General features: G+C 40.9%; 1 protein-coding gene across 1 annotated transcript in view; it reads right to left on the bottom strand.

Moving 5' to 3' along the window:
- LOC124149513 (centromere-associated protein E-like) overlaps window positions 1-21,433 on the bottom strand; it is a 76,974-nt gene that overhangs the window by 12,378 nt on the left and 43,163 nt on the right. The window contains exons 15-23 of the mRNA XM_046521141.2: window positions 19,968-20,253; window positions 19,614-19,881; window positions 18,844-19,005; window positions 16,122-16,259; window positions 6,069-10,355; window positions 5,705-5,764; window positions 5,412-5,501; window positions 3,817-3,889; window positions 1,544-1,631 (exon numbers count right to left, since the gene is read on the bottom strand). Coding sequence (XP_046377097.2) covers window positions 1,544-1,631; window positions 3,817-3,889; window positions 5,412-5,501; window positions 5,705-5,764; window positions 6,069-10,355; window positions 16,122-16,259; window positions 18,844-19,005; window positions 19,614-19,881; window positions 19,968-20,253 — 5,452 coding nt within the window. The remainder of the gene's footprint in view (window positions 1-1,543; window positions 1,632-3,816; window positions 3,890-5,411; window positions 5,502-5,704; window positions 5,765-6,068; window positions 10,356-16,121; window positions 16,260-18,843; window positions 19,006-19,613; window positions 19,882-19,967; window positions 20,254-21,433) is intronic.

A 21,433-nucleotide genomic window follows, 5' to 3' on the forward strand; every position in this document is an offset into this window, starting at 1 on the left:
AAAAAACCTTTGCATCCAGCGGGTTAAAACTACAGGTGTAACAATACACATACATTGAAATAACATGCACTTAGATTTCCAATTTCTAGCCATGAACAAATCCAACATATTAATACGGTCCAACACATCTTCATAAAGTTTCATCACTCTCAGCCTGGTAGTTCCTGAGAAGAAGTTTGAGTATCCTATTGTGTTGCTACCATATCACTATTTGAGATTTTCAGACCTAGGTAAAAAAAACAAAAGCACTTAATTGTTTTATTTTAACACCTGATTCCAATAATGGTGCCTGACATAATAGGCTCAACCCTTCTGCCAGTTGACAGAAGCTGAAACCTATTGTCAGACAGCAGACATGCAGGCAGCATGCCATGTCAAAAGATCACTTGGTCATGGTTAGCTAAATATGTGACAGTGCTGATCTTCACTGGTTTGTGAGTAGTCACAACACCGCATGTTCTAACAACCTGAGTTTGGAGTAGCCCTAAAGAGATCCATGCAAGTCACAATGTGAACCACATCATGCAACATTGATATCACAAATGACACATCATGATACAAACAAGAAAGATGTTTGCATTACAACAGCTGCAGCCCCAACCACACCATTTCAGGAACATCTCAAAACTGCACACCAGAACACATAGGAACCATTGTGACTTGACCAAATCAGGTGATGTGTTGTCTGATGCAATACAACTTGGCCCTGCAGGCCTACCTGATATTACCTTTAAGTAGTCATGGAAATAAAAAGACAACTAATTTTGAAATACTGGAAAATACCATTAATAGACAATGACAAGAACATATCTCAACACAGACATTAGTAAAACAACCAAGTTATGGAGATGTAAATAGAACCTTCAGCCTGAGTCGTGCTGTAAAGTGTTTTTTCCCCCATCTTGCAGGTCACAATAATCATTCCCCAGTTAGGGCTATTGTTATTGGTGATATTTCGGGAACATATAAAAAACAATGAATGAGCTCCCATTTGGAAATAAGAAGACAAAATCTGTTTCTTTTTATTTCCATAACTACTTTGATAACAACTTATAAGCCCTTCCAGTGTAATGAAATCATTAAAAGAACCTTTGTTTGTCAGGCTTGGTGACTTCATTACTATTATTATAGTTGTCATTGGATTAATGGAAATCTTTGGTCTAAAGCCAACAAAATTGCCTCTAGAACTTAGTGTGGGGAGGAGAAACCTCCTTTCTGTCTGTTTCACAACTTGCTATGAATAGGTTTCATTGGACTACATGAATCTATTTGTGAGTGAATGAGTATGGGTTAACGCCGCTTTTAGCAATATTCCAGCAATATCACGTATCACAGCAGGGGACACCAGAAATGGGCTTCACACATTGTACCCATGTCGGGAATCGAACCCGGGTCTTCGGCATGACGAGCGAATGCTTAAACCACTTGGCTACCCGACAACCCCTGAATCAACTGTGACAATTGAAGATAAATTGTATTTTTACCACAGATATAGAGGTGAATGTTTGCGAGACACTTTCTACAGAAATGTGCTTTTTCTTACCTTTCTTTGGCTTCTCTGGCTTTGTCTCGGAGGGAGTGCACCTCCAGGTTGAGCTTCACCTTGAGCTTTGTCTCAGCAGCCAGCTTGCCTACAGATACAAATACAATGTAAAAATATACAAGGATTATATATATATATATTAATGTCAGTTTTAATTAAAAATAAGTAATTTTTCAGCTTAAGTTTTCACTCAGAAGAGGACACATTCCAAGGCCCCCACAAATTCAAAAGAACAAGTCATCTGATTGTTACAGTAAGCCCAACAAGAGTGATCTGTCCACCTTCATGAGAGTGTACCTATGTCCGTATATAAGAGTAGTTATTAAGCTATCAAAACAATAACATGAAATTGGGATTTGGAACTTTGTACTTGTATGTCAGGTCCTTTTTCGCAAAGATATGTTGATGGATGTCACACAATTGGTACATGGCTTATGCTATAATCTGTTGCACTGTAGTTATCAATATTTACTAAAGCTCACCTTTCTCATTAAAACAAGCATGAAATACTCATATCCCCCGCCAATATGACATGTCGAGTGTGTGCAGTGCATTAGCTCCTGTGAACTATGTTCACTCGGCCTTTTTGTAAATGGCCTAATTGCAGCTTTAAAAAAAGTTATTACCGGTACTGGTGTTGTTTTGCCGTCTGCAGTTTATGATAGAATATGTAACTGTATTTGTAATGAGTAAGGATGGGACATATGGACGAACAACTTCTTTATTACAATTAGGATCGATGGTTTTGGTGTAGGTTCTAACACCGTTATCAAGCAAGTGAAATACAGAGTATGGTTGACAAGAATATATTCAGGACAGGAGGGAATGCTTATACAGTTGAGTAGGTTTAAGATTAAGACTGTTGTATTTGTAATGAGTTGTGTTTCTGCATGAAGTAAGTCAGTGAATGCAACAACCGTATCCATGACACTTTTGGAGGAGGTGAGGTGAGGTGAAATTGGGTTTAACGTCGCGTCCAAGATAATTGCACTTATATAGCGACGTGCATGCCCGTGTGTGCGTGGCAGCTTGTAATAGTCCGGACTGATGCCGATTTATAGTGCTAGCTCAATGAGATACCATGACGCAGTTTAACATGAATACCCCACTCAGACACAGTATACTGACTCTGAGCCAACCAGTCCTTGTTTTAGCCCCTTAATGCCGAGCGCCAGACAGGGTAACAACAAGTACCATCTTTTAACGTCTTTTGGTATGACGCTGCTGGGGATCGAACCCCGGACCTTCCGCTCTCCAGGCAGACGCTCTACCACAAGACCACGGAGGCGGCCCACTTTTGGAGGAACATACACACAAGCAATGCAGAACTTACAAGCAAAAAAGGAAATGTATTCAGTACTGCAAGATGACACTATGTGCCAAGTTTGGTGAACAAATATGGTACAGTTTTTAAGATCTCCTCCGGAAACAAGGACTACCGCCATTTTCAGTCTAAATCAAAGTCGTTGCGATGGAAACTCCAAAAAAAAAAAAAATGAAATCCCAAACTATGAAAAGGCACCAGTTCACCAATAGACCTATCTATGTGCCAAGTTTGGTGAAGAAATATGGTACAGTTTTCAAGATCTGCTTTGGAAACGAAATGTGATTGACGGATGGACGGAAGGATAACAGGACGGCACCCATTCCTATATCCGCCTTCCACTTCATGGCGGGAGATAATAATGAAATCTTATAGATTGCAGTAGAGTTAGAAATTTGCACTCATCCTATAGTCCTTGCCAAACTGCCCAATAGTAAGGTATCATAAGGACTAGTAGAAATTTGACATTTTTTAAGGTTTTGCTACATGTTATCATTATAAGGACTAGTGGACTGAAACTGATAGTTTCTATTGCTGCAAAGCAGCTTTATAGAAATATATATATTTATAAAAATGTTTACACTAAATATTTCCCTTTTGTTACCTTCACATGTGAAAACTGTCCAGACCATCTTGTTGTCTGTCACAAGTCAAACTTAGCGTGGAAACAGAAAAAAAATTAAAAAATTCTAAAAATCTTTAAATAGCCAAAGGTACCAGTTGACAACCTGACCTTTGTGTGTGCAAAGTTTCATGAAATATACCTATTAGTTTGAGAGATATGGTCTGGACATTCTCACAATCTAACCCGATATACTAGCAACATACCAAACATTCGATTACTTAGCATCACTCACTATTACTGAGCATAAGAATGTTCACAACTCACTCACTGTGTTCTTAACCTTCATTATCACCCTTTCTCAGTCGTGAACCTTTACTTACGAACCTCTGACAGTTTCCAGCTCCTCCTCTAATGAATCTATCTTCTCGGCATGCTCCATGACTTTTTTCATGAGATCCTGGAAGACAAGGTGACTACAATATTGCTCCAAGATTAAACTTACATACACTATCTTTGAACTTTCTATTCCTACATGTTGATTTCAATAAGGGATTACTGGTAGAATTACAAGCCATGTCAGAAGGGGTAAACTTGACTGCTGGTCCGGCATGTGGCCAGCAGAAAAAAAAGATACAGAATCTTTGCTCTTGCCTAAAGTTATAATGGGCCAGTCAATTACCAATACCTACACACTTGTATGTAGAAGGTTACCAATAAGAGAAGTAATGTTCATAAATATGGCAATCCGCAGATGATGTGTATACTTGGCTTATTCTGCACTAAATGTTTCAGAGAACACATTTTGTTAAAGAGCCTTACCGTATATGACCGCGGATAAGCCGACCCCGTAGATAAGCCGAGGTGTTAATTTGACCATTGAAATACGAAAGAAAATGATATGACCCGCAGATAAGCCGAATCAGGAATTGAAAGACAAAAAACACTGCGAAGTCGGACTGCAAGACATGTGCCGGTACTCGCAAATATTCAAAAATATAAGATGAAAAACGTTGTAATTATATTGAAAAAGTCATTATTATTTCTAATAAAGATTTAACCAAGCGCCATTTTGTGAATCGGTGTATATAGAATTATGAACCCGTGAGAAAATATATCAGCTGGAGCGAAGACTCGCAGTTTGAATTCAGCATCGTAAGCATGGCATTTTTGTTTACCGTGTTGCTTTAAACAACAGGAAGCAATCACAGTGGTCACCATTCGGGACGTCACAGGTAACAGCTGATCACATGTTTTTGCAAATGGCAAACGGGATAACTCGCCGATACAGTTGTTTATTTGCCTCTTTCAATAAAGGTAGACACTTGTTCACTATCAATTTATGAACTTTGCAAAGCGTACGTAATAGCTATTGGCGATTTTATCTGGGGATTATATATTATAGCTGTGAATTACATATATTGTTACATGTAAAGATTGTGGAGTTTACGAAGAACGATAAACTTTGAACATTCAATTGAAAACTTATTATCGGGAGGGGTAACATGCATAACATTTTTTTAATAATGACAACATTGGTGTATAATAATAACTTTATTGATAATTTATAAGAATAATGGCTCTAGTCGTGGCAACTTCCAAACTTTCGGGAAGTTGTAATCTATCGGACCGTCATTCAGGCGATGTTTCTGACAGATCACGATCTGAAAAATACTATCATGAAAGTGTATCCCGTGGATAAGCCGACCCCTTTCTACAGAATCTTTTTTCTGGTCCTCAAAATTCGGCTTATACGCGGTCATATACGGTACATTGTATGAATGTCATTGCAAGCTCAAAGACTTGACAAAGTGAAAGTCAATTCTTGAAAGCCATCTGGAAAGTTAACGAGTTCCATCAAACATAGCGAGGAATTGTGAAACTGTTAATATCACTGCACTGCTCATTGAGACGGACTATAAAGCTTGGGTACAGGCAGTGTAGTTAGCAGATCAGAAGCTTCATGCCTGCCACTTGCCTACCTCCATTGCCTTATTAATTTGCTTGATCTTTCTGTCTTTCTCCTTCAGCTCAGTCTCACTTAGCTTTTGTTTCTGGTTGATCTCTACTCTCTGAAGGAAAATATGACCGTGTTAACAACAGGTTACTAATGTTGTCTAATAGTCATCAGTCTTAATCAAACCATGATCAAATCAGAACACAAAATTAAGGGTAACGTGAGAGTTTGAAATTCCTTGTATTTGTGTATTAAGGTAAAACCCATAATTGCACTTAAGGTTCCTGATCTTAATGAGAGCACAATCAATTAACGTACCTCAATGGCAAGTTTCACATTCAGTTCTCGCAGCTGAATTGCTAAATCATCATGTCCTTCCTGAAATAGACAAATCCCGCATTTCTCTTTACATATACATATAGTGATTAACATACACCTGCCAGATGTGTACTTACTGATACAACCATTTCTCTTTACATATAGTGATTAACATACACCTGCCAGACGTGTACTTACTGATAAAACCATTTCTCCTTTTTCCTGTTATTATGATTATATGATAATAGAGAATGACGACAGACAACGAACATGTGTCTTATTACAACATAATGTTATACTCCTTTTTGCTTTTAGCATAATGATTTAGTTTCAGACACATAAACAATCTAAGACTTCATCTTACCTTGTCTAAAGCCTCAATGAAGCCTGTTAGATCACTTTTACCACCTGTGTTGAGTCTTGCAAACAGATGATTCAGGAGACATTTTCTGTTGGAGGTTTCCATCAGCCTTTCAATCTCAGCCTTCAGTCTGGAAACTTCCTCCACCTTTGACTGGAGATTTGTCCTTAAGACATGTAATTCCGATCCATGTACCTCTTGTGATTTCTTGTTCGTAATTTTCTGTAATTCTTCTTCAAGTATCTTTATGGTTCCTTCCAAAGTCTGAATGCATACCCTACACTGATCCACCTCATCTGATTTCTCTTGAAACAGATTCTCAAACTCATTCATCTTCTTGCCCAGATCCTCCAGCAAAGCTGACTTATTCTGTAGGATTGCCTCAGTACTCATCTTCTCCTCCTGAAGAATACCCAAATCTTGTGCTTTCTCCACAACATTATCTTCTAGTTTTAGAATCTCATTGGATAAACTTTCAATCTCTGTGATTTTTTCTTCCAGCTCCACATCCTGTTTGTTCTTGTATTCAACCATAACCTGCAATTCTGTTGTTTTGTGAGTCAGCTCAGTTTCTATTCGAGACTTTTCATCCTCAAGACTGGCCATTTCTATAGTCTTCTCCCTCAACTTCTCCTCCAGCTCATGCTTTTCCTGCACCAGCTTCAGCATCTCTTCTCCTCCTTCCTGTAACTTCATTTTTTCAGACAGAACCCTCTCAATCTCATGGTCTTTGTCCTTAATGACCTCTTCCAAGGATGAAACACTGTCTAACAGGGATTTTATTTCTTGTTCTTTAGCCAAAATCTCCATTTGGCTATCTTGTAATTTGTCCTGAATGATTTTGTCAACTTGATCATTGATGTCATGAATTTCATTCTCTTTTTCCTCTAAACAGCTTTCTAAGTGTGCTACTTTGTATTGCAGTTCTGAAGACTCATCAGTCAAAGAATCAATCTTTTCCATACCAGCCACTTTAATGTCATCAAATTCTGCCTCATTCATAGCCATTTGTTCTTGAACCTCAACAACCCTCTGGTTAAGTGTTTCTACTTCCATCTCATAAACTTCCAGTTTAATCTTACCTTGAGCAATCATCTCAGTCATTTCATCTATCTGTTTAGCCTTTGCCTCAACATTGACCACACTCTGGTTCAATTTTATGGTCAGTTCTTTCCCTTCTTCCTCCAGAGCAACAGCAGCACTCAATTTGGCCTCCAACTCTTCAATGGCCACGTCCTTTTCACTTGTCTTGGACTCCTTCTCAGCCACATAAGACTTCAGATTTTTAAGTGAGACCTTCAGTTCACTGATTTCATTTTCTTTCATATCAACATTTTCCTTATTCTTACGTATTTCTTCTTGTGTTTCCCTCTGAAGTTTTGCAATTTCCTCAAGATCAGAGTTTCTCTGTTCAACAAGTTTGAAAACCTCCCTGTCCTTTACCTCTAATAAAGCACTTGCAGCTTCCAGACTGGTTCTGACAGTCGTCATCTCTTCCTGCACCTTTTGTAGCTCCTGACTTGTCTTGTCCAGCTGTTCTTGTTTTTCTTGGATATCAGCCTGTAGTTCTTGCCCTCTCTTCAGAGAATCTTCGCTGCTGGACACATCAGGCTGACATTCTGATTTCTCCTGAAGCCGTCCTTGCAGATCTTTCAATTTATGTTCAAGTTCTAATTTCTCACATTTCAGATCCTCTATTTCACTCACTCTCTCATGAAGACTGCATTCCAGTTTAATTATCTTTCCCTCATTATCAACTCCAGAGTGTAACTCCACATGCTGATGTAGGTCTTGGATCTTCATTTCTTGTTCTTTATGCTCGATTTTTGCTGCTTCAAGCAGACATTCCTTTTCATTTATGACAGCTTCCAAGTCCCTGATCTTTGACTGGGAAACCTCAGGTGCTATCTCCTTAACTGAAAATGTCACTTCATCTTCTTCAGTGTCAGTGTCATCTGACAGTTGAGGGGAGACTTTCTGTTCTGCAATTATTTCACTTGTATGGTTTCCCAAATTCTGTGTCAAACCATTTTCTCTCTTTTCAAGTTTCTTTTTAAGCTGCTTAGTTTTGACTTGTTGATCCTCCATAGCCTCCTTCTGTTCCCGCAGTTCCTGTTCCAGGGATATTCTCTTTTCCAGGTTCTCACTAATGAGGTCTTGCCGTCTCAAAAGCTCATCGGAGAATGTCTCTAGCTCTTCCTGTCTTTCATCAAGATCTCGTTCCAGTTTGCAAACTGTTTGAGTGAGATTCTTTACCTCAGATTCTTTCACTTGCAAATTCCTTGCCATATCAAGTTTGTCCTGTTTAATATTTTTCATTTCTTCTGTCATACTTTTCAATTGTTCTTCAATATCAGTTTTACACTGAACCTTGTCCACAATATCCAAAGATGTTTGGAGTTCTTCATCTTTCATTAAAACAGCTTGTGCAGTTTGACCTGGTTGAGTGACTGTATTTAATTCATCAGCAAGAGACATAGGTTTCATTTGCTGCCTTGACAGAAAGGTTAGTTCATCAGCTAGAGACAAAGATTGAGCTTTAGACCGTGAAGCTAATGAAAGTTCATCAGCAATTGACATTGGACCATCTGACAATTTCACTGATAAGTCAACATTAGAAACTGTGACATCAGCATCAAAGGAATGTATAACAATGTCTGACTGTGACATATGCATGCTTCTTTCAAAGTTATTCCCCTTCTTTGAAATGTCACGAAGTGTTTCTTTATCTCTCAATGTATTCAGAGAGATTTTCTCCTGGATAATCTTCTCCAGATCATTGACCTTATCCTCAGAGCATATCCTCTCTGCAAGCATCACTTCCAATTCCAGCTTAGCTCCATTAAGCTGCTTGACAAGCTCCTCATTCTGCGCCTGCATCACCTCTTGTTCCTGTCTCTGATCACTGAGCTGTTTGACCAGCTCTTCATTCTGCTGCAGCTTCAGCTCTTGTTCCTGTCTGTAATCACTGAGCTGTTTGACAAGCTCCTCATTCTGCGCCTGCATCCCCTCTTGTTCCTGTCTCTGATCACTGAGCTGTTTGACCAGCTCCTCATTCTGCTGCAGCTTCACCTCTTGTTCCTGTCTGTAATCACTGAGCTGTTTGACAAGCTCCTCATTCTGCGCCTGCATCCCCTCTTGTTCCTGTCTCTGATCACTGAGCTGTTTGACAAGCTCTTCATTCTGCTGCAGCTTCAGCTCTTGGTCCTGTCTGTAATCACTGAGCTGTTTGACAGTCTCTTCATACTGCGCCAGCATCACCTCTTGTTCCTGTCTCTGATCACTGAGCTGTTTGACAAGCTCTTCATTCTGCTGCAGCTTCACCTCTTGTTCCTGTCTGTAATCACTGAGCTGTTTGACAGTCTCTTCATTCTGCGCCTGCATCCCCTCTTGTTCCTGTCTCTGATCACTGAGCTGTTTGACAAGCTCCCCATTCTGCTGCAGCTTCACCTCTTGTTCCTGTCTGTAATCACTGAGCTGTTTGACAAGCTCCTCATTCTGCGCCTGCATCACCTCTTGTTCCTGTCTCTGATCACTGAGCTGTTTGACCAGCTCCTCATTCTGCTGCAGCTTCAGCTCTTGGTCCTGTTTGTAATCACTGAGCTGTTTGACAAGCTCCTCATACTGCGCCTGCATCCCCTCTTGTTCCTGTCTCTGATCACTAAGCTGTTTGACAAGCTCTTCATTCTGCTGCAGCTTCAGCTCTTGGTCCTGTTTGTAATCACTGAGCTGTTTGACAAGCTCCTCATACTGCGCCTGCATCCCCTCTTGTTCCTGTCTCTGATCACTGAGCTGTTTGACAAGCTCCCCATTCTGCTGCAGCTTCACCTCTTGTTCCTGTCTGTAATCACTGAGCTGTTTGACAAGCTCCTCATTCTGCGCCTGCATCCCCTCTTGTTCCTGTCTCTGATCACTGAGCTGTTTGACAAGCTCCCCATTGTCAAGCTGGTCATCAAAACCTTTTGCCGCAGCTTTAATATTCCCTTCCTCAGTTGTTACCTGTGTTACAGATGCCACAGCTAGAGCATCAAGTTCTGCATCCTTTTCAACAATAACTTTTTCTAACTTTTCCCTTTCCTTTTCAAATTTCATTTCACTTTCTGTTTTCTCTTTCAAAAGATCAGTAAGTTGAGAGTCTAATTTCTTCAACATATCACATTGATCAATAGATGAACTCCTTTTTTGTCCAGAAAGTTGTGTTATTTCTGCATTCTTGGATGCAATCAGTGCCTCGAGGTCATCTTTGTCTTTCCTGAGACTTTCAACTGTAGCTTCAAGTGTAGCATCAAGCTGCAAAGAACATACATGACAGAAATGAATTTCTTTTCACTGGACCATCTTTCAGCTGTTACCTGTAGGGCAATTGTACATAGATGCACAGCTTCATTCTGCATACACTAACACAGAAAAATAAACATAATCTATGATAAATATTAAGTTCAAATGTTTACTTCACACATTTCTGTGATGACGTGTTGTGTTCCATGAATGAACCAATATCCTCTTTTCTCTGCATAGTGGGTGATAGTTGGGTTTAACACTGCATTGAACAATATGTCAGCCACATTTAAGCCTCTCAGCATGTTGGAGGAAAGCCCAAGTAGTGCAGTCAAAGATGTTACTATCAGGACCACTCCGGTGAAACCCAACCAGCACAGACACAGTATTGTCAAACCAGATATCATTATCAGGGAACACCTTTGCTTCAAACTCATGATGGACACAGTGGATCTTTGCATGGCTGAGGAATACAAGTGAGTGAGTGAGTTGGGTTTAACGCCACTTTTAACAGTATCCCAGTTATATCGCGGCATGTCAGCTTAATGTGGGAGGAAAGCCCGAAGTGATGCAGGTCTCAGACGTTTACCACTTTGGTAAAACCCACTAGCACGGGTATGGTGCTGACAAACCTAGAAACATAGGCGAACTGGGATTTCGAACCCCAATCATAGGTTTCTGGCGATGCCCAAGAGACGCAACTCTGCACAGCGAATTGTGGCACCTTAGACGACTGGGCCACCCATGCCCCCCCCTAGGGAATACAAATCTAACCAACAAGTGGTGTTCATTAGTAATGACTGTGAGTAAATGTTCCTTTACTCTGCAGTCACCAATATTCCAGTAATACCATAGCACACTTGTTATATTGAATGGTTTACAGAACAATTAGCTGATGTAGGTCAAAATAGACATGTTTGTGCTGCTGAATATATTTTTTATTTGGATACTAGCGTTTGATCATATGCTCCTATTGTATCCCGGTTTAAGGATAGATTTTGTGTGTGATGGTTGTTGTGTAAAATTCTAATGATATACCAAATAGTGATAAAAATATTACATGATATTGGATATTCATATCTGTACATTTATCCTGGCACAAACATTTCAATTTCCTTCTTCACTCCAATCATATAACACAGAATACAAAACAACTCTTCCACATTTGGGGCAATCAGAGTTATCTGGCCTTGATCCCTTACTACCTTCTCATCAACATGTAGCTAGATATCCAGATGGGGTAGAGACAATACCAGGTGTGATTCAGTACACATGCTGGACAAATCAAATCCATAGTGTCATCATAGCCCAGTGCTGATAACAGCAGTGATATAATGAAACTGCTGTTATTAGTTGTTGGTGTCTGACGTCCACATTCCACATGAGGCCTATATGAACTTTGGCATCTGTTCCACTGTCAGCTTTATCTGGGTTGCATCCAAGGCATGTATCTCTTCAATGCCAGATGACATAACCAAGACTGGGAAAAACAGTCTATCGGGTGAAAGACTGAATTCTGTTTGCTCCATCAATTTGCACTGCCCTGATACACCCAGGTCCCAGGCTGTAGGTGTGAAGTGCTTCATCTGACCTAAAAGTCAGTTGGCTGTTATCTTCTGCACTTAGCTGGACCTAGGAGATGCTAGAACTGGGTTTATGGCTGCAACTATGCTTCCAAACTGGAACTTTTTGGCTGTTCGTGGAAATAGCAAGTAGTATGTGATTGACTGAGACAACACCTACATGGGATCCATCCTCTTGTCTTGCAGTAGGCTGTGAAAGAATCCCTTTGGTTTCAGAGGCAAGTCCATTGGAACTCTTGTGCGCCCACACTCTGATCGAGAACCCAATAGCTGTGCCTTCGTTCATGTGCCTGCTGTTTGCAAGATTTTCCCAGCATGGAAGTTTCATGACTGGGTTTCCTGTGATTTTTTTAGTTCCAGGAACCAGTCACCTGGGTCAGTTAGGGGCAACCAAAAGCAGTTGGAAAAGTGTTGGTGTGGAGATTTTTCCCAAGATATGTCTAGCGCGTCATGATCTAAGGCCAGTGGAAATTGAGTCGAACACTGGAAGCTGGTGGTGTAGTGCCCAGATGGACGTTGGGCATGTCCAGCTGTTGCCACATCAACCAAAGCAGACAAGTTGCAATATTGTTTGAGTAAACTGATGCTGCCTAAGTATGGGATGTGGCAAGCCCTAGTCTCCAGTGGCACACTGTCTATCAAACCTGTAGAACAGGAATGTTCTGCCAAACATGTCACTGGAGTTTGCTAACCGCATTTTGTTGATGTAGTGTGTCACTATGGAGTTGTCAGTGGAGACCAGAGCTCTGGCAGCCTGGTTTCCAGCGTGGTTTCCAGTGATCTATTTTAATCTATCGCCAGTATGATGGCTAAGAACTCTAGGCTCTTGATGTGCAAGTCTTGCCTGACCCCCTGACCGTACACACAAGACTGCGAGGTGGTTATGTCTATGTTCTTGTCATCATTCACAGCATATCCCTCGTACAATGAAGGTCACAAATCGGTTGCAAAGACATATACTTATTATCTCCCTTGTAAACAGAGTTAAGCTTCACTGAAACAACCAGCTACTGCCAGGCTACATTCAAGACTGGTGATGTGTTGTCATATATATATATATATGTTACAGGAAACAAGTATAACCAGTGATTAAGTCTAATAACTGGAAATTTCAGTGATTATGTCTAATAACTGATTCACTCGGTGGTTATGTCTAATTACTGAAATCTTCAGTAATTAGACATAATCACTGAAATGAACCAAGGGATTTTATACTTGTTTACTGAAAGCATATCCCTGCCTTTTTATAATAACTTGTGAGAAGGCTGTCCTGTCCTAATTAAGCCAATCTCCTGTAAACAAACGGAAAGCCTCGACATCCCCAAAGCCAAGGTTCTGTAGAGAGGGCGAACTGTGACATTAAAGACATTCTAGTTGCTTGGCTTGGAGACAATGACACCAGTGATTGGACTGTAGGACTTAAGTTCGTCCAGTTTCAATACCGATTTCAATACCGATCGAACACTCTCTTTGCTTCAAGCGGTTCAACTTGACTCAGTCTGTGGTGGTCAAGGCTTTGTAAGGTGTAATTGTGTTGGAACTAAACGGTGGCAGACCAATCGCTGCAAATGTTTTAAGGCCAAGATGCAATGTAATTCTAGATGTCATTCAAGTCTTTCATGTGCAAACAAACATTCCTGAGTGTCCATCTGACTGCTATTTGTCATACCATTCATGTCATACCATTCACGTCATACCATTTTATGAAATAAAAGATTGAACTGTTTAAGCTTATATCTGTGATTTTTGTGTAAGGTATCTGGTTACAGGAGGCTGTATTTACTTTGATAGCTAATCTAATTTCAAAACTAGCACACATTATAAAAACAAGCCAGGGATATGCTTTCAGTAAACAAGTATAAAATCCCTTGGTTCATTTCAGTGATTATGTCTAATTACTGAAGATTTCAGTAATAAGACATAACCACCGAGTGAATCAGTTATTAGACATAATCACTGAAATTTTCAGTCATTAGACTTAATCACTGATTATACTTGTTTCCTGTAACATATATATGTCGAAGACTGCATTGAATATATATAAGATTGTAGGCAACTTAAAGAAAGGCAGGGTCACCGCTTGCAGTTTCAGAACCTTGGTTATTTTTCATTCCTATGGTACTGCCAAAACTGAAATTAAAGCTACCCAATATGTGTTGATGGTGTTACCTTTCAAGTGTTGTTTGGTATACAAGTGTAGGAGATACTCAAATAAGAATTAAGGCATGGTTATAGTGGGATCCTGAGCCTTTTGCTTTACAATAGGTCTCAAATGATAGCCACTTATCATCATAAAGGCCTTTAGTCGAGGGTCTATGTGTCATAGCAATAGCCTCGTCACGATATGGCTGAAATATTGCCAATGTTGCGTTAAATATTAACTCACTCACTCATAGCATGCCAAATAGCCTTTCTTGCCTTGGGCTCTTTGTAAATGAACCAGGCGTTTAGATGAAACCTGCCTGGCGTGTGGATGCACCAGTAGGTTGGACCAACTCGGAAGAAGTAGTGGTTTGCTTTTACAAGGTTTCTTTGGTCCATGAACCACCTTCTCGCCAGCCACCAAGGCACGATCATATTCAGAGCGAGTCTCCTGGTTGCCCCTATCTTTTGTATCACCTTGGGAAGAATACTGGGGGTGGAAAAGCATATGCTTTTAACCCCTCCCATGGGATGCTTAGTGCATCGACTGCCAAGGCCTGCTGATCCGCAATCGGAGAATTAAATAATGTTGTGGCTGACCAAGACTGATGGAGGAGCCAAAGCTTAAATTCAGAATTCCAATTGGATAAAGCCAAATACCACAGACGGTGGGTGGCGGTAATCTCAGCTAAAGCCGCCTTCAGGTGATTGCGCATATGGTCAATCTGCAATCTACTAGGATCACTCTGGTGAAACCCAACCAGTGCAGATAGTGAATGCCTTATTTCTGTTTCCATGAAGGCCAAACGGGCAATTGAGGATATGTATTCTGTATGTTGACCAACAGTGATATGAACAGTCAACCACATCCAGTATGACGTGGAAGCTGGTGATGGGGAGGGTCCTGCTTAGAATGAAACAACACTTCTCTCTTCAGCAGGATCAATCACAGCTTCACTTCTATCAAAAGGTAAGCAGTGAATGCATTAAGGAGTAATGCAGGATAAGTTATAAAATAATAGCTAATCCTTGTCAGTAACTGTAGTCATAATAACAATAATGGCCCTGGTGAAACCCACTAGCACGACATAATCAGATTGAATCAGGACTTAAACCCCTAATTATAGGTTCCTGGCGTGCCCAAGGGACGCAACTCTGCATGGCAAATTGTGGTGCCTTAGATGTGTGGGTCACCTATGCCTCCATAAATACTGTAAATCATGAAATTAATGCGATCGTGAATTAAATGAGAAAAATGCGAGTGGTCTTCATTATGTCTCCAAAATATCTATCAACTTTGGATAGCAGAAATACCAACTTGAATATATACACAAACAAGGTTTACTGAGCAATGTCATTTAAGGAATAGGAATAACACAATAGGCATCCTGTGAGTTATCACTGCTGGGGTCAAGAGTTCTACCCACTTGTGTCAAACAAGGCATCGTAAACCGCCCCAATCAGTGAACTGTTGTTGGTTCAATTTTTTTATTGTCTTTGAACTTCCTTAATGACAGTCAACAGAATAAACATATATGCGGTGTGTTGTTTTTAGGAAAACACTGTTCCCAAATTCCCAAAAGCAAGTATATGTATTTCCTCTTGTGCAATGAGAAGGAGTATGGTTTTACGCCGCTTTTAGCAATATTACAGCAATATCATGGCAGGGGACACCAGAAATGGGCTTCTAACATTGTACCCATGTCGGGAGTCTTCGGCGTGACGAGCGAACACTTCGACCACAAGGCTACCCGACCGCCCGCAATGAGAAGGAAAATGAGCGATCAAAGACAGATAGCTGTTACTGGTAATCTAGGGCCACAGGCATCCGGATGAAGAAAAGGCACAATTTGGGTTCTGTGTTATACGGTCAAAAAGAAGGATATTGTAATGTGTTGGGTCAGCAGAAGAAATAAGAGAATTTCAAACATAACAACAATAACACCTCTTTTGTTTACTTTGAGAACATGTTTCAATGTTCGTGTTAACTAGCCCTTTGAATCATGTGATGGGGAATATTTGGACATTTGGAAAGTTTCATAGATACGTTTACCTGCTTTCCAACTGGAACAGATCCAACACTCATCCTCTCATAGCTCTTAATCTTCTCCTGGCTCTGGTTTACTTGTTTCTCTAACATTCCAATGTAGTCATCGTTTGTGCGCAGCTTGCGCTCCACCTCTCCCCTTGACTGGATACAAAGATGGCAATATTAGTCCCAGTATGACATTGGGGGATACTCTGATCGGACTGGATATACATGGATGGCAATATTAGTCCCAGTATGACATTGGGGGATACTCTGATCTGACTGGATATACATGGATGGCAATATTAGTCCCAGTATGACATTGGGGGATACTCTGATCTGACTGGATATACATGGATGGCAATATTAATCCCAGTATGACTTTCGGGGATACTCTGATCTGACTGGATATACATGGATGGCAATATTAGTCCCAGTATGACATTGGGGGATACTCTGATCTGACTGGATATACATGGATGGCAATATTAGTCCCAGTATGACATTGGGGGATACTCTGATCTGACTGGATATACATGGATGGCAATATTAGTCCCAGTATGACATTGGGGGATACTCTGATCTGACTGGATATACATGGATGGCAATATTAGTCCCAGTATGACATCGGGAGATACTCTGATCTGACTGGATATACATGGATGGCAATATTAGTCCCAGTATGACATTGGGGGATACTCTGATCTGACTGGATATACATGGATGGCAATATTAGTCCCAGTATGACATTGGGGGATACTCTGATCTGACTGGATATACATGGATGTCAATATTAGTCCCAGTATGACATTGGGATATACTCTGATCTGACTGGATATACATGGATGGCAATATTAGTCCCAGTATGACATTGGGGGATACTCTGATCTGACTGGATATACATGGATGGCAATATTAGTCCCAGTATGACATTGGGGGATACTCTGATCTGACTGGATATACATGGATGGCAATATTAGTCCCAGTATGACATTGGGGGATACTCTGATCTGACTGGATATACATGGATGGCAATATTAGTCCCAGTATGACATTGGGGGATACTCTGATCTGACTGGATATACATGGATGGCAATATTAGTCCCAGTATGACATTGGGGGATACTCTGATCTGACTGGACATATACTGAACAACAAAGCTCCTGTGACATTGAATAAGATTTAATGCAAAGTTATGTTTTTTACCAAATCTGAAACAATTTCAGTTTGCAACAGATAAAAGACTCCTGTAAGTGTTCAAATGGTTTAATTTGCCATACTGACTTCAGAAAATATGTGATTTCATAAAAAACATGAACATGCCAAAATGTCAATTTACAAATCAATAGCGTTTGTGTCCACCTCTGGTTGCGATGCAAGCAACACATCTTTGTCTCATGGAATGGACCAGGTGTCGCACAAAGTCCTGGGGATATCTGTTCATTTCTGCATGAGCATGTTTAGAAGTTCCTGGAGTGTCTGTGGAACATGTGGTTAACGTCCAAGGCGCCGATCCATCTCATCCCACATGTGCTCGATTGGTGAGAGATCAGGGGATGACATTCACGTTGTTTTGTTGAAGGGAATCCTGAACAAGTCGAGCAATATGAGGCCGGGCGTTGTCATGTTGAAAGGTAATGCCTGGGCCATGATGACGCAAAAATGGTAGAACAACAGGGCCGATGAGCTCGTCGCGGTAGCGCTGTTCATTGAGATTTCCCTCTACCACTATCAAACGGGTTCTCTGTCTTGCTGTAATCTCACCCCATACCATAACGCTGCCGCCCCTGAACTGATCTTCTTCCCTGACACAAAGATTTACGTAAAGTTCACCTCGACGTCGGTACACTCGAATCCGCCCATCGCTGTGGCTGAGGTGAAAACGGGACTCGTCAGTGAATAGAACTTGTCCCCACTGCATGGCTGTCCAGCATAGATGCTGTCTGCACCATTGTAGACGTGCTTGACGGTGGTTTCCTGTCAAAATGGGACATCTGGCGGGTCTTCTGGCGACAATCCCTGCACATCTGAGGCAGCGACGTATTCGTCGAAGGCCAGGGATGCTTCTTGCAGTCACTGTTGCTGGCTGGAATCGATTTCGTAGGTGTGTTGTTTGAATCCAGTTGTCTTGTCGATTATTGGTTACGTGTGGCCCGCCACTCCGAGGATGGTCTCTGACTGCATTCGTCTGTTGCCAACGTTGCCATGAACACCAAATGGTGTTTCTGTGGACATTAAATTGTCTTGCAACATCACGTTGACTTGATTCTGCTTCAAGCATATCAATGGCTCATTTTCGGACAGGCGTGGCATTTCGTAATGTTGAATAATTGCGTAATTTTGTTGTTTTTCTGAGTGGTTGTTGGCAGCACGATGCTAAACAATGCATATGGAATCCCGTTCACGCACGTTTTTATACCCATTCTTGGGTAGTGAAATGCATGGGGCTTGCATAAAAGTCAACTTTTGCATGGAATGCATGCTTTTCTGTAGCAGTTGCATTTTTGTGACTTGATTCCATACATGTACTACAATATTGACAACCAAACTTTACTTGTTTGAAAAATACACTAAAATATTTTAGCTTTTGATGTTGAGTACACATATATGGCATAGGATGACATTGGGGGATACTTGGTTTCGAATAACATTTCTCTGATTTAAAAAATCAAATACATGTATTTGTGACGTGACATTTTCTAAGAAAACAGAGTACAACAGTAATAATGCTTGTGTGGAGACTGACCAGTGCAAGCTCCTTCTTCAGCTTGTCATTCTCTTTCTCCATGTCCTTGTTCGACTTGGTGAGCTCCATCATCTTGTCATAGTTCCTGGTCAGCTCCATCTCCACCTTCTTCACATACTGGACATCTGCAGGGACGGCCTCTCCCTCCAGCTCCTCCTTCTTCTGTAACCACACATGGCAAGCAGGTGTAACAGTCTACACTCATACAGCACAAGCATGGGTGTAGGGAGTGGAAGAAGACTTCAACCAAATGGGATTTCTCATCTTGTAACAACGTCAGTTTCCCTTTGAATTGGCTTGAAGACTCATAAGACAATAACAAAATAGTACCACAACACTGAAGCTGACCTGCAAATGTAGTCAACAGTTAAAAATGTCAACAAAACGAAACTTCACAATAGTTGCTGCTAGTGGAAAATCAGATTCAAACCTAACAAGTTTGGGTGTCATCATTGAAGGCAACAAGACAGTTTCAGCTTCATTGTGCAGTGGTTTCAAAGAAGATGATGTTACTACAGACGATTTAAACTCACATGAATTTCCGTCAGGTGAACTATATTTTATTGCCTTGCTCAAACTTATCTGGCATTTCAGAACTTAGGTAGGCATGCAGATAAATGATCAGTTTTTTTGCACATCATGCAGTGTAACCTCACCAGCATAAGTGCTGTAAATTGGTCCACCTGCCATCATACAGCTGGAATATTGCTAAATTCAGCGTTAAACAGCAAACAAACAAACAAACCTGACAGCTAGCAATGTAACCTCACCTTCATCAGTGCTGCAATCTGTTCCTCCAGGTCATCCTTCTCAAGGCGGTGGAACTCTTGCAAGTCCCGCATGGATATATCATGGCGAGCCATGGCTGTGGCCTTGTCAAGCTCCAGACTCTGAAGTGTCATGTCCTCCATCACTTGATTCAGCTTGACCTTGATCGTCACAAGGTCAGTCTCCTGCTTCTCATTCTTGGATTCTAGGTCCAGAACCTGCTTCCCCAGCCGAGTGTTGATCTGCTGAAGCTCTTCATTCTCCTTCTTCCTGAAAAACAACATCATTCCAGTACTCGAGTCAAAACACATTGGACAAAACAAAAGCTAAATAATTGGCTGTTATGAAAGACTTACAGGTTTTCTATTTCTTTTTTGTGTGTTTGACCCAAGTCTGATCTTCTTCCCGAATGCCGGGAGTCTGTGATAAAACATTTTTTATCAGTGGTTTCTAGAGACATGAAGAGGACGTCATCTGCCGTGAGGAGTTCATCAGGAGCAGGTGGGTCCAGGAATGATGGCTCCTCTTCCTCCAGGGCAGAGAAGCTGAAGTGTCTACTGGAGAGAGGCTTCCGCATCTGGGGCAAGTCCCTATTAGGCAGGAACAGGGGAACACTTGATGGGAGCCTGAAGTCATCGAACGCTGCCAACAAAACAGTAAAAAGTCAACACCAGAAAAAACCCAGTCTCGATTCGCCATCGAAACAGATTCCATTGGGCGTAAAGGGAAAATAGTGGAGAACAGAGAAAACAGCTCACCCAAACGCACCCTTACTCCGCACCAGAACCACGTGGCCAAGCCCAGTAACTAATCACTCTCTGTGTTCCTACTTAATGGTCCGAAACACATCAGTGGAAAGAGGGGATGGCCAGGAGGGTACTCATGTATGAGTCAGGATAAGTATAAATGATATTTTCACTCTTAAAAAAATACATATTTTATCTTATCCTGACTCATTCTTATTGCTTGAATCTCACAGTAGGTGGTGGGTTCCACCTGTATGTGTGATTGACGTCGATCTGTTCTATAAACACCATGGGAATGTTGTTAATCTTCTTTGTTATTTCTTTTAATGGGGTACCACCTTCCTTTTTTGTGAGCAGCAAAAATGGAAGTAAATTAAAAGATTTGTGGATTTATAAGGTTTCTAAGATTTAGAATCTTGTTCACCTTAAATGATTAAAGCGTTAAGAGAAGAGCAAGCAATGATCTTAACACAAACGTTTCTCACCCATGTGTTGAATTACATAGTAAAACAGGTGGCATGGACTCTCGGTCGTTGGTTATGGAACAGTAATCTGACGTCAACAAGTCTTCGTGATATTTGGTAGTTGAGATAGTTGTTCTGGATACTTATGTGTGTGTATTCCTTAATAAAGGAATAAATAGTTTCTTAAACTCTTGTCTTCTAGGTTTAGACTATTGGAATAATCTTAAGGCTCTGACCGGGCATAGTGATAAATCCTCTGTATCCTCTGCACAGGATGGAGGAAAGAGCCGGAACGTGGAATTGTCTGTCTGGTTGGCCTGGTAACTGGTTCTTTGCAATAAAGTCCCATCTTAAGCCAAGGTGTGATGGTCTGTTGAGTTGTTACCACTGTCAAATGTGATGCGATTGAAGTCTATCACATGGATTTCAGACATTCTGGCTGCCGTAGAAAGAATGCCAGAAGAAATAGGGTTTTCTGCGTCAGGTGTTCAGAGTCAGCCTGTTGGAGAGGTCCGTATGCATCACTGATTAGGTGTTGTAGCACTATATTTAGGTTCTAAATTTTTTCTGTTGGTCCTCAAGTCTGAAGGATCTGAGTAGGGCTATCAGCTC

This window comes from Haliotis rufescens, unplaced genomic scaffold (genome assembly GCF_023055435.1).
Source record: "Haliotis rufescens isolate VD_foot unplaced genomic scaffold, xgHalRufe1.0.p SCAF_4, whole genome shotgun sequence".
Lineage (NCBI taxonomy): Eukaryota > Metazoa > Mollusca > Gastropoda > Lepetellida > Haliotidae > Haliotis > Haliotis rufescens.